We start from the raw sequence: 13225 nt of genomic DNA on the forward strand, positions 1-13225 counted from the left end.
GGTCAAACCTTTAGTAGGTTTCAAATAGATGTGCTCAATATCTTATGTCACCTGTGCCTGAATATGTATAACACAGTTCAAGCGAATAGTGAGGGCTACTTAACAAGTGACTACTGACGGGCAGTATACTGAGTATGGTGGTGAGAGAATTAAGAATTATGTCAAGCCATAGTGGTGGCTTTCTGAACAACATTTATATGTTTGGTTGCCACAAAGTTCTGTGGTAATTGGGAGATTGGGAAATGCAAGTATTTCCTCTTTTTTTATATGTTTACTCTGATTTCTTTCAATGCTGAATTGTTCTTAGGACTTGAGAAACAGAAGTTCTTTATTTCCTATTTCTAACTTCTGGAAGTTTATTGAACTATATTATAACTCCAGACAGTTATGCTGCTTTTTCTAACCTGAAGAGCCATGATTAATTGTCATCTAGGTCTTGATAGCATTTATATCCTCCCTTCTTTCCAGCACCTTATAACATTGCAGTAGCCATGCACTAGGATTGTTTTGAAGGGGAAAAGGAAAGTTTTGGTTTTGTCTTGCTCAAGGGGTAACATGACAGGATGTTTGCAAATCCCTGAAAAGCTGCTTCTCGAGTTGAGGTTAATGGTATGTGTAGGCTTGGTTTCTTCAGGTTTCAGAGCAAATGGATGTTACTGGCCCATTTTAATTCATTTTTCTTAAATGTTGGTTCCATGTCTTGAATTTGTTTTTTTCTCAGGTTTGATCCTTGTGTAATAACAATGCTTTACTCAAATGTAGAGAAAGATGCTTTCCTTGAATTTAAGTGAACTTTGATTTAGCTATTGATAAATGAGTATTTGTTACCAGAAGGACATGACTTCTGTTGAGAAATGTGTCATTTTGTGTGACATGTTTTAAAAGCAACATAAAAGCAACATCAGGAGTTTTTATAACTTGACATGGAATCCTTCATTTCCAAGTGGGAGAGTTCTGCATGTCCCTATGATGTATGGGTGTATTGTGTGTTCTTGCATGAAGAATTATTTTGAACTAACAAGAAAATTGAAAGTCGCATTGTACTTTCATCTGTATATTTGTCTGCTATGATTTAGGAGCTGTTTCTCGAGATTTGTGTTCCAGTACAGCAAAGCAATGATTTTTACAATGGCATGCAAATTTATTTTATTTTATTTTATTTTATTTTATTTTATTTTATTTTATTTTATTTTAGTGCAGAACCTAGATAATCAGTCACTCATGTCATGTGAACCACAGCAAAGAAGTTCCTAAGCTGTCGCTCTTAAACATTAAGTTGTATAATATTGTTACATAAATGTGTCTTGCTAAAAATTAAAGTTGGATTTTGTTAATACTGGGACATCAGCCATGCAGCAGTAAAGCAACTGAAGGAGGGAATTTTTTTTTTTTCAATAGAATTAGGTTGGATTTAAACTTAATTCCTTTCCTTTTGATTCAGGGGATCTGTCAGGTTTAGCAAAGACTTCTTCTTAAGCAGAAGTTGAGAATTTCAGTCATACCTAAAGTAAAATTATTCTTTGCTGTAAAAAAAAAGGAAAAGACAGTGCTCAGCTCTCTAGGTGTAGAGCTGGTGTTTTGTACTTTCAGCAGCTTGAACTCCTGGAGGTCGTTACCAGCCTTTTGAGGAAAATTAAGTCGTTTGACCCTTCTGTTAAGAACATGTGGAGTACCAGTTTAATAAGGATTATGTTTATTTATTGGGCAATATTCTGATGTTGCAGGACAGATGATTTAAGACCTTTTTCTTCCCCGCTTTTTTTACTCTCAAGTTTTAATTTTTTTCAAGTTCTGCTGTGCTGTGATAGATTTGGCTTTCCTGTGGTAAAGTGGGTTGGTGTGTGCTCTGAACTCTTGAGGATTTGCTTGCACCTGGAAATAGTATTTTAGCAGTCTTATCCTACTTAGCACACTTGGGTGTCTAATTCTTGTTTTTAATTAGAGTTCAGAGAGTAGGAAATGCTGTCATTTTTGTTGTCTGGATATATATAGCATATATATATATGTGCTGGGACTGTCGGTATCTGCTGTTTCTTGAGAATCATGTTCAGCCACCTAATTGAAAAGATTAAAGAAGCTTCTCCAAAAATGCCCCTTTCACCTTTAGTATATTCACATTTTGGTTTGGGCCTTTCTTTAGATAACACAGAAGATACACAGGGACACAATCAGCAAATCACGCCATCAAGAAGGAATGATTTTTTAGTTCCTTCACTGTAGGAAAGGCATTGCTTTTGAAATGCCATCCCAACACTCCAAAAATATTAATTCTTTGACATTTTTCTGTGCAGTCTATTTTGCATGACTGAAGTTGTATCAATTTTGGGACGGGGGTTTGTTTCAATCTTTTTATTCTCCTGGCCACTTGTTAATGTGTGTATTGCTGATATGCACATTCAGACATTTAAAGGATTATTTGGGTGCTCTTGCTTGAATTTCTAAGTAATGGTTCCAGTATTGTCACTTGCTTTTTAGTAACCACGTTTTCATTTTTGTGCTCTTTCCACTAGTGCTCTTTCCCACAGCACCTATGCATAAAAGTTAACATCTGTCCTTTAAAACATAGATATCAGATCTCTCTGTGTGAGACTAACCCTCTTGGATTGTGCAAGATGGAAATCCCAAGAGAGGCAGTGGTAGGTGAGGGTGATAGCTGTCAAATGGGACTGTTCCCAGAGGCCAGAGCAAAGGGAGCTATCACATTTCTGGCTCCTGCTTCGCACTTTACATGTGTCAGGCTGAGCAGCTGTGTTCTGGCACTGGATGCTGAGACACACACATGTTGGAACTGACTTGTTTATGAAGGCAAACATGGTAGATGGCCTGGTCAAACTGGAAAATTTTACTGAAAACTACTGCTTTTTCATCATGTGGACTTTACCCTTATCTGCCATAATGATTGTATCTGTACAGCCAAATTTAACAGTGCTGAAGAGTATTCCCTGGTGCTAAAACTTAATTGTTCTTGCTCTAAAGCTATTTTAATGGATCCTGGCAGGGTTTTGGCTCCAGCCAACTAGCTGTCTGCTTCCTGATTCCCAGACAAGGTTTGGGAATTGGCAGGGAAGGTCCATGGGCTTTTCTGCATGTGCTGATTAAGTGCTGTCACCATTTTGGAGGGTAGAAGTCTAATAGTAGAGGTGAAAGTTGTTCCATGCCCGTTAGTCTCTGGTTCCAGAGCATAGACCTGGTCCTGCCTAACCAGAAAGAAAAATCAAAATGTGTTTTTCAACAGGAAAAGTAACTGGGATTTTAAAAAAGGTTTCATTCTGGTAACCTTAGGTAGTGGCCTAGCAAAGAAGAATTTTCATGTTACTACTTAGCAGTATCTTGGTCCCTGATTCTTGAGAAAACAGTTTTAAGTCTCACTTCTGTGCATGTTTTATCTACACTAATCCTGCTTGAAGTCTGACCTTTTTTTAATCACTATTGTGATCCTGACAAGGACACGTGGTTCATTTCATTTCTGGCATTGGGAACAAAAGATGGTAACACTGCCTTTTGACTTAGCACGCCTCCTTAAATGAGGAGTGATTAATCTTAGTTCTTAGAATGTGTCTGAGTTTCAAGTTTGCTAAATTCATTAAATTCTTAATACTTACAGGCATAAGCATTAAAATAGTATTTTAAAAATCACATTACCATGCAGATTCCTGTCCCATTTGAAAGTGATCATTGGCAAAATAGTAACATTAATAAAAATTACAATTTTTTTCTGTGAGTAAATTCCTTCTGGTCTATTTTCTTCCTTGGCACTTGGGGGCAGAACTTTATCCAACATTTCCACAGAAAGAAGCCCCACAGAAACTGGGAATCATTGACCCTAGCATATGAATAATTTTGGGATCTGCTTGGAGAACTTGGATGGCGAAAGGGTTTATAAGACAAGAAAACAATTTTTAAGGAAGACTAGTTTAAAAATTTCTGTGATGTATGTCCCTCAGAGCATGGTTACTGGGGAAAGGTTGGCTTAGAGAATCTCACATTAACTTCACCTTTAATTACAGCTCTGAAGTTCACCTTCTGATTCGTTCAGTCAGCCGCTTCTGTGTAACGTCCCCATTTTTAGGTATGGTTAAAACATCACTGATCCATTTTACTGCTAATGCAGCAATGAGGCAATCACAGCCTTGGTGCAGAGCTGGCAGTGAGCAAAGGTGAAAGAGCGGTCAGAGGAGAAAGCTATTGCTGAGGTCAGTGCTGTAAAGTTAGAAAAGATAAAGGCTGGGAAGATTGACAAAGATTATAGGATCTTTACTCAGGTAAGCTGTCCATCTGAGGTGGAGTCAAAAGGCAGACTGAGAAAGCGTGGTGCTAGACTGATCTGCCTTTATATAGGCAGTAAACCAGAAGAAAAAGGAGTGAAGAGACAGTAGAAGGGACAGAAAAAGAGAATCTGGGGACACGTTGTTTACTTCACATAGATACACAAAAAGTAAAGGCTTTGACACTTAGTACATGCTCCTCCTTCCCTCACAGCCTAAAACCCCTGCAAAGAATAGTTCTGTGTGTGCATGGTTGGGGAAAGAAGCTACAAAATTGTTTCCGAAAAAGAAACATGCACGATGTGCAGCTAACATCTTCCACATTACCTTAGTTAATTCCAGTGTAAAATTAATTGGTTTCAAGTCTTATGTGTCTCTTAATATTGGAGTTTCTCTTTCTTGATTGACCTTGTTTTCTCTTGCTCTGTTATTCACTTCAGAGGTGTCCGAAACACAGCCTTAATTATGTTGCTTTGTAATCTAATCCAGCATTACTAGTTTGCAAACAAGCAGAAGGTATTTAACAGCATTTCTAGGGCTCAGTTTCTAAATCTTGTTTTTATGCTCTACTTTTGTGTCCTTATAGCACATGACTGTGTTCAAATGTATTGATTGTACTAAGGAATGAAATAGAAAATGGACCAGGCTGTGACTTTTGTTTGTACTTACCAGCTTTAATGTAGTTGTTACTATGGAATTCAAGCTTTCAGCATGCAGGTGCTATCTGAATGATGACCAAACTTTCCTTGAATGAATCTTGCATGTTGTCAGACAAGGGAGAGAAGGATCATGAACCTATTAATGCTCAGGCCCAAGAAAAGGCCTTTTTGTTGGACCATACTCGCCATCATAAAAGTAGGTATTCTTCCCTTTGACATCCTCAAATTGGCTGCTCTTTCAGGTTGATTAAACCTTTTAAAGATACCTTCAGTTTTCTGTAGGCTCATCTGCTGATTCTTTCTATCAGCAAGGCATTTGATGGTGTGCTTCTAGAAGCACACCTGTGTGTCCAGAATAAAGCTTAATATATCCCTAATTTTTTACGTTAGATCAGAGGTCTAAAGAGTAAACTTTTTATTCTAGAAGACAATTTGTTCATTTCTGTGTGGGGTGGCAGGAAAATGTTTCTGTAAATTCATAAATAGGAACATAAGAATGAAATAAAAATGTTATTTTAAACTTCTTATTTTCCCTGAAGGTACCCTTATATATCTAAGGACACTAACTTATCTCACTGTACATACCTACCTTATAGGTGGTAAAAACTGAGCCCTTAAGTTCACAGAAGAATGTCAGTAGTGCATATATAGGAAGCAGTGAAAACAAAGCAGATGTTCTCCTTTGATTCTCTAACAGAATAAAATTAAGGAATTGATACTTGAAAAAAAATTAAAAGTAGTTAAGATTATTTCTCTATCTTCAAAAAAAGTTAAATTATGAAAATAGATGTTACACTTTTTTCAGCAAACAGATGTATCATAAATCATACTTTCATGTGCTTGTTAAATACTTGGTCCAAGCATAAAATTAGTAACTTCCTTATGTTAGCAGATGAGCGCACATTTTCTGCTGCTTTTTGCCTGTAGCTTAAAGATGATGGAAAGATGTAGCTTTGGTATTTGTTTTGAATCAGATCTATTATTTTTGTTAAAAATTATTCCAGCCAAACACTTCCATTTTCCTTGGTTAATCCATCACTAATATGTCTTTCTGTTATTGAGCTGTCTTGCTGTATCACAAAAGTGTGATTTTTATCATTCCTTCCCTGAGGAGCAGAAAGCTGAAGATAAGTGTTCTACCCAGAGGTCCAGCATCCAGATTGTCTTACCATCACTAAGAATGTACATAAATATATTTCCAGCCTTTCTCTTCTTGAATTTAGTCTTAAAAGTTCAAATGTTCTATTTTCATTACTGTTTCTAATCAGCATGACAGACTGAAACCTATGGAAATCACCGTAAACAGTACCTCAAGAAAGTCTAACCATTTACATTAAGACCAGAAAGAACAAATAATCTCCATGTTTTTTATAGGCAAATTAATATTCCAGTGATGTCAGTTAAGAAAGCTGTTGGGGCTTCTTTTTGCTTTTCTTAATTTATTAATTTTCAGCAGACAACCAAAGAGCTTTTTTGTGCTAGGTTGCCACTATAAGAAGATTCCAGGCACAAAAAAGCCAGTTCATCACAGGATCTGTGGAAGTCTTGTGGCTCACAGCAGTGGCTTGTCTTGATATGATCATTAGAGTCTGTACATAAGTGACTATTCATTAAAAGCTGACATGCTGTATCTAGCTGGATTTTCATGAGATATATGCAGTTATGCTTCTTAGATGCTCTTAGCTCTTTCAAAGAGAATAGATTTTTCAAAACTTCTGCAAAATGGTTTGATTAAATTCGTTTTGAACAACTACGTTGTTTGGGTTACTTAGTGTGTTCAGGGTCTGTGTAACAGGATCTGTGTGCTAGATTTGGGGTTTTTTGTGGTAGGTTGGTTTGCTGTGGTTGGGTTTTTGGTTTTTTTTATTCATTTATGAACCACTATGGTGAAAGAATACTGTAAGGGTCTGGAGCACTTCCTATGTGAAGGTAGCTCTAACTTAGACTGCAAACATATGATGTTGCATAAGGGAACAATCTAGTTCCACTCTTCTGGGCCCCAAAGCTTTCAAGGCAGCAGTGGGGAGAGATCCAGACTATTCTACATCAATGGTTTCATGTGGACTGCAGCTTAAGCCTGCGTTCTACAAAATTCATGAAAATTCAGACCCTGATACAGAGAAAAATTGATCTTGTGTAGGGCTTCTTGATTTGTCTTGATTAGTTCTTCTGAAACATGTTGTTTGAAGCTGTGAAGAAGTGGAATCATGTGACAGATTAATATTTACCTTTAGACTTCTTTGGTGGATAACTTCCTTCCTTCTGTTGGTCCAGGTGCTAGAATTCTCATCCCAGCCACTTCTATCATAAGAGATCTGTATTAATCAGTAAAGGTGAAAGTTATGATAGTTTTATCTCTCTTTTTCTGGTATTTTTTCAGTAAAATACTACAGAGAATTATCATGGTTTGTGTAACAGAAGTTTGTTCACATACATCTGACTTCAGTATTTAGGCATTTTAAGCTAGCAAAAAATCCTTCCTTCCATGAAGAAACTGTATGCTCAAATAATTTAACCGTTGGTAATTCATAATAAGTAAATTGAGATTAAATGATACCAATGTGTGGACAGGGTACATTTTAATACAGGAGGAGAGATAAGGATATTATATATGTCTGAAGAAGATGAGTTCTAAAGGTTTTCCATCTACTTTGGTTATTCAAAATGTATTAAAGACTTCATTGCATAAAGCAAGTTAATACTTTTATTTCTGATTTTTCTCACAGCTGCGAGAGAATCTGTCTGGTTAGAAAGAGAAGAGAGAGCACGGCAACATTATGAAAAACACCTAGAGGAGCGCAGAAAGAAGCTGGAAGAGCAGAGACTAAAGGAAGAGAGAAGGCGAGCAGCCGTAGAGGAAAAGCGAAGGCAGAAACTAGAAGAGGAGAAGGTAAGAATGAATGTCATGAAAACACTTTTCAACTTCTTTTGCCATAAGATACGGTACTATCAACCTTCTTCTCCAGGAGCTTATGTAAAAAATGCAACATGAACCATGGTCAGTATGACAGAGTGTGTTGGAAGGATTTTAAGCACAGGTACTGCTTCTGTTATGAATCAAATGCAGTGAAGTTTGAGCATGCCTGGATTACAGTGTATGGCACTGCGCAAACTCATGCAGAAAAACACAAATTGGGTCAGGTTTGTAGGGTTATCTGTAAATTCTTAGCCATTCAGTTTAAGGGTAGTTAAATATAAGTTGCTCTAAGAAGACCTTTTAAAAATCAGTGTGTAATGAAATATGCTCTTGGCTGATTTGTCTCAGTTAACCTGGGAAGTACGTGCAGTGTGATCCTGTGTAAGTCACCTCATCCTTGTGGGTGTTTGGTTTCCTATCTCTCCCACTCCTCTGGTATTTAGTAGATGGGAAGTAGCACTAGGATGTGTTTGTATAGCGGCGGGGCCACTACACAAGATCTTACCTTTTCAAAATTTCAGTTAACATTCTAACTTATTTATGGCTTACTTGCTGCTTAATTTTGTTCTGGTGTGTGTCTCAGTAGGCAGCACATAAGCTTAAACACAATAGTAAGCTGCCAGCTTGGTTTTGCCCATGTGGATGGAGGGTAGCAGGGTTTGATGAAAAAATGCAGTTAAAAGCCCAATAGCATCCAAATGTATTATCCTGTTGTACTTAAGGAACGACATGAAGCCGTTGTACGTCGCACAATTGAAAGAAGCCAGAAGCCAAAACAAAGGCAAAACAGGTGGTCCTGGGGAGGAGCACTACACAACCGCATTAATAACACAGGTAAAGAGGGAGGCTTGCTTTGCCTGCCAGTTTCCCTTCCCCTCCAGCTAACTGGCATTTACTTTTCTTCTTCTGAAAGGAAGGATGACTCAGTGTATGTTAGTTTGAATTCTTTGCTCTTGGTCCTATTATTGTTAGCAATGGCATGTTTGTGACATTCTTGTGTAGCAAAAAGATAACAAGGAGAAATCTGAACAAAAGTTACAGCTTGTTTCAGGAGTTGACTAATTCTGTAACTCCCTTGCTGCAGCTTCTCGCTTCTGCTGCTTTGCTGTTGTTCGTGAGTGTATATGTGGGTGTGCTTGTGCTGTGTCAATCTTGTGATATGAGCTACTGTGGCAAATGCTACCTATGCGTCTCAAAAAGTAGGTCTGGTGGAAATGACCAAATACTGAGATTAAAGTAGACACAAGGAAGAAAAATTGTTCTGTGTGATAAGCTATCTGTGCCTTGCACTGATATTTTGGGAAATAGAAGTCCCTTTTCTTCCCCTAAAGAAACTTAAAGATTGGAAATTTAAGTGAATTTTAGCTGTATGCTTTTTTTCCCCAATTATCTTCTCTAACTTAATCTGCCAATCATTAATGTGTATATGCCCTGTTAAATATGAATCAACACCCCAAAAAGAGAACTTTTCCTTTACTTCTTTTAACAAAAAGTTATACTTAAAGTTCTTTTCTTCCTATTCTAGTTTCAATGTGTCCAACCTTTCATCAGGGGAAAAAAAAAAATTGAGAAAAGAATGCTCTGAAATCTTTGTCATATATAAATTCAATAAACAGTTATTTTTCATAAAAGGTTACTTTTTTGCTTAACTTTGTATAACTTACTTGATTTTTATTTTATTTTATGTGAAAAATCATTGTCTTGCATTCTGTCCCTAGGTTATTTTTTTGAATCATCATTCACCTTTCTCGATTTAGCAGGCCTGGAGCACCACTTCAAATCTCTGGGTGGTGCTAGAAAACCTGGTACATAATGCTGTGGTTTGTTATTCCCTTACCCATAGCTAGTTCTCAGGAAGTGAGATCATCAGTAACTAAACCACCCTCATGTAGTTGCAATGCATGCTTAACACCATGCTGATAGATTAGAACTGTTGTTAGTACCAGATTTTTCATTATTGTTTGTTTTTATGGTGGAGAGTTACTGCCGGCTGACTCTAAAGATTTGGCACAATTCACTGAAATGAAGCATAATGTTCTATCTACTGGAATTCAAGGAGAGGAAATTTGAATATTTTGTTATTTTCTAAAACACTTTTTGCATACTGCACGCAGGATTTACAATTATTTTGCGCATGAACACAGACACATAACCAGCTGCGTTGGCCATTTTGTTGCTCATGGGTATTTTAATTCCTTTTTTGTTGTTGTTTCTTTTTTGGGTTTTTTTTGGATAAAGAAAGCAGCAATTTTCCAGGCAATAGATTGCATTTGGCCTATTCTACATTTATAGGATGCGTATTGCTGACATTTGTATGCAAATCCTTATGCTGAATGTCATTCATTTAAATAAGGTTCATTGACACGAGAAATGTTGTCCTGCCTAGTAGCAGAGGTGATTTTCAATATTGTCATTTGTCATCTTCAGAAAGTCAGTTTATGCAGTACAGCCTTTCTGCCATATGTAGAAACTTTATGGCTGTACTGATACACTACGTAGTTTCTCAGTGGCAGATGAGACATGAGATCAAAATCACCACCCCATTCCCACAAATACTGTTCTGTTCTCAGGAAGCCTGAACATTGTGTCTCCAGTAATGACTTGCACAGGGCATTCTCCAATTTACCCCATAGATCAATGTGGGATCATCTTGCCAGCCTACAGAGGTCTTGTTCTTAGTTATAACATTTAGATGTCTCCTTTTTTAAAACCCATTTCTGAGTTTCATTCCCCTCCCAGTATCCAGTCTGCCAGTTCTATGCCCTCGCCAAGTCATTCTAACATTAAAGCCTGCATATAATCACATGGGGTAGGGAGAATCTTTCTTCAGTCTAACCAGTTATGGTGAATCCTATATAGTTCATAGAACTGGGGAGAGTTAAGGTATTTTTCATATACTCTATTTCTATGAAATTTTTTTGTACACAGTGAGTAAAATTTAATCTATTAGGACAGAACAGGTAAATACAGTGTTAATACATTTGTCATAAATAAACAATGGCAAATAATATTTCAGCAGCACCATCCTTAATGCTGTCATTGTCCTGAATTTGTATCTGCTTTGAAAACAGTGTACAGACAAATTTTTGCACACACAGAATATGAATCAGCAGAGCAGTTATGCATATGCTCAAGCCTCATTGAATTTCAGCATGGTTGAGTGCCTTGCTGAGTAGTGCTGAGGTTCAGTACATGCTAAAACATAAGCAAGAGCAGAATTGATTCTCACAGCATCTTTTGAACGTCAGATTTACAAATGGAAATTTGTAATGGAGAATGTGTAGTCGATACATGGAGCTTGGAGCTCTTTTTGTTTGGGGTTTTTTTAGAGAGAGAGAAAAGAAAGGACATAGCAAACTTCCTGTGACACGCATATGCACGAAGTGTGTGCAGTCTCTATTCTTGAAATAACCATCACCCCCTCAGCAGGGTGCAGATGCTGACTGCGGCAGTTGTGCAAAAGATGTAATACTGCTAGAGAAACTGCAGAGAAACTAAAATAAAATTATAAATCTTTTGTGTTATGTATGCCAAGTAGGTGCATTATAAGTACCTTCCTCAGAAGCTGATTTTTTTTAATCTGCTAAGGTGTGTGCTGGGTTGGATTGACTCACTACGACTTCATTCTCAGCACACTGAAAATAACTCTGTGGTGGGTGGCTTAGCACCTATACATAACTGTGGGATTTTTAACTAAATCTTTTAATTTATTTTGTGCTTACCCTCACTTCCTTTGTGTGCTAGTCTTCCCTAATCTCTCAGCATTGCACTGTCACAATATTGACCATCTACCTAGTAACAGTGCCCTGTCACCTTTTATTCAGGCGCCAAGGTGGTTTTTTTTGTGAATAACTGTGTTTCCAAGAATCTTGGTCCTTCCCTGAAGCTTTCTGTTGTAAGTCATGAGCAAAGATTTTCTGACAATATTGAAAGTCTTTAGATTGCAACCCATGGAGTGACAGTGAACAGAATATTTTACACATTTGAAGCTTAAATTGTGTTGTGCCCAGTCTTTGAGTCACCTGTACAACGTCTGCTGAGAAATCCATTCTATTTTGGAAGTTCTTGTGGTAGAGCAGGAGTGACCTAGTCCTGTTTCCCTCCTCCCACTAGTAAGCTAGGAACTTGCACTATTGCATGTGGGCTGTCAATTAGCATTATCTCCATTTGTTTTAGATCGAGACAGGCGGTCTGTTTCAACAATGAACCTTTCGAAACATGTTGATCCAGTCATTAACAAGCGGCTCTCCTCCTCATCTGCAACATTACTAAATTCTCCAGACAGAGGTACAGTTTTGAAGAAAAAAAGCATTAAAAGAGTAGCAAGAAAGAATTTTCTATACTGAGGTATTACTTTGCACATAAAACAAGCTTCTGAAGTCATTTTCATTTCATCTAAGTGATAGTGGAAAGACTTCAAATGTGACAAGTAAATGGTTGAACACTTTTTCCTGTGAGAACAAAGAATTCTTGTTTTTTAAAACAAGAGAGCTTACCTAAACAATCCTACTTTAGAAAACAATAAAAGCAGTGCTTCTGTCAGGTTTTTAGTAAATGAGGTACAACTGTTGAAAAAATACATCACTCCATAGTGCATGCAATCGTGTGACCTTTTATTTGCATTAGACCACTTTGTCATTATTTTGTTTTCCTTTCTTTTCTGGTAATAGTTCTTGAATGTCTAAGAACATGTTGCATGAAGCTTTCAAGCTTATTACAATTTTTACTTTCTTACAATTTTTTTATTACCAATTTTTGTTATCTTTATGGAAGAGGTATGTGTGTTTCTCATATTGTCTGTTTATTGACTTTTTGTGTCCAGTTATTTCTCAAAGATTGCTTCATTTCAGTGTACATTTTTGGTGTTTACAAGTCTGAGAAATTATAAACCATCAAGCTTTTAAAAATTAACATAGCTGAATTGCTGCCTCTGTTCTGAGGACTTACGAGATTGAAGCATTGAGCTTAAAATTTTCATAAAAGAATGTCTCTTGTGTAACTTGTGCAAAGAGCTTTATAGTAAAGTACTTGATAGGGATTTTTTTTGTCCTCCGCTGAGAATGAGTTCTGTCCCATTTCAATCCATAAAATTATTTTAAAAACCAATTTTTTAAATGGACTTCTAGTTGTGTTGTCTGGTCGATGTCATTATTTGTGTGTCTGAACTAAGTTCCAAGTTTGCTTGAACATGTGTATCTGGTTGATTTGATGAACCATGTTCATCCTAGTGGGCTAACCTAGTTGTACAGCCTGGTAACTGGTGAAAAATACAGTATTGCATTAGGAAATAATTTATTCCTGAACACCAGTCCTTTCTTGCTCCAAATGTTGAAATCCAGTCAGTTTTAACTTTACTAGCTTTTCAGGTGAGTATATTTTTTTCA

At 37.0% G+C, this 13225-nt stretch overlaps 1 protein-coding gene across 13 annotated transcripts in view; it reads left to right on the plus strand.

Moving 5' to 3' along the window:
- Nucleotides 1–13225, plus strand: part of MAP7 (microtubule associated protein 7) — a 110485-nt gene that overhangs the window by 67482 nt on the left and 29778 nt on the right. For 9 of the 13 annotated variants that reach the window (XM_032102078.1, XM_032102069.1, XM_032102070.1 and 6 more), the window contains exons 4-7: nucleotides 7651–7814; nucleotides 8564–8675; nucleotides 9560–9646; nucleotides 12018–12128. In XM_032102078.1, coding sequence (XP_031957969.1) covers nucleotides 7651–7814; nucleotides 8564–8675; nucleotides 9560–9646; nucleotides 12018–12128 — 474 coding nt within the window. The remainder of the gene's footprint in view (nucleotides 1–7650; nucleotides 7815–8563; nucleotides 8676–9559; nucleotides 9647–12017; nucleotides 12129–13225) is intronic. The other 4 variants (XM_032102073.1, XM_032102074.1, XM_032102079.1 and 1 more) reach the window with 2 other exon arrangements.

The sequence above is a fragment of the Corvus moneduloides genome, chromosome 3, assembly GCF_009650955.1.
Source record: "Corvus moneduloides isolate bCorMon1 chromosome 3, bCorMon1.pri, whole genome shotgun sequence".
Lineage (NCBI taxonomy): Eukaryota > Metazoa > Chordata > Aves > Passeriformes > Corvidae > Corvus > Corvus moneduloides.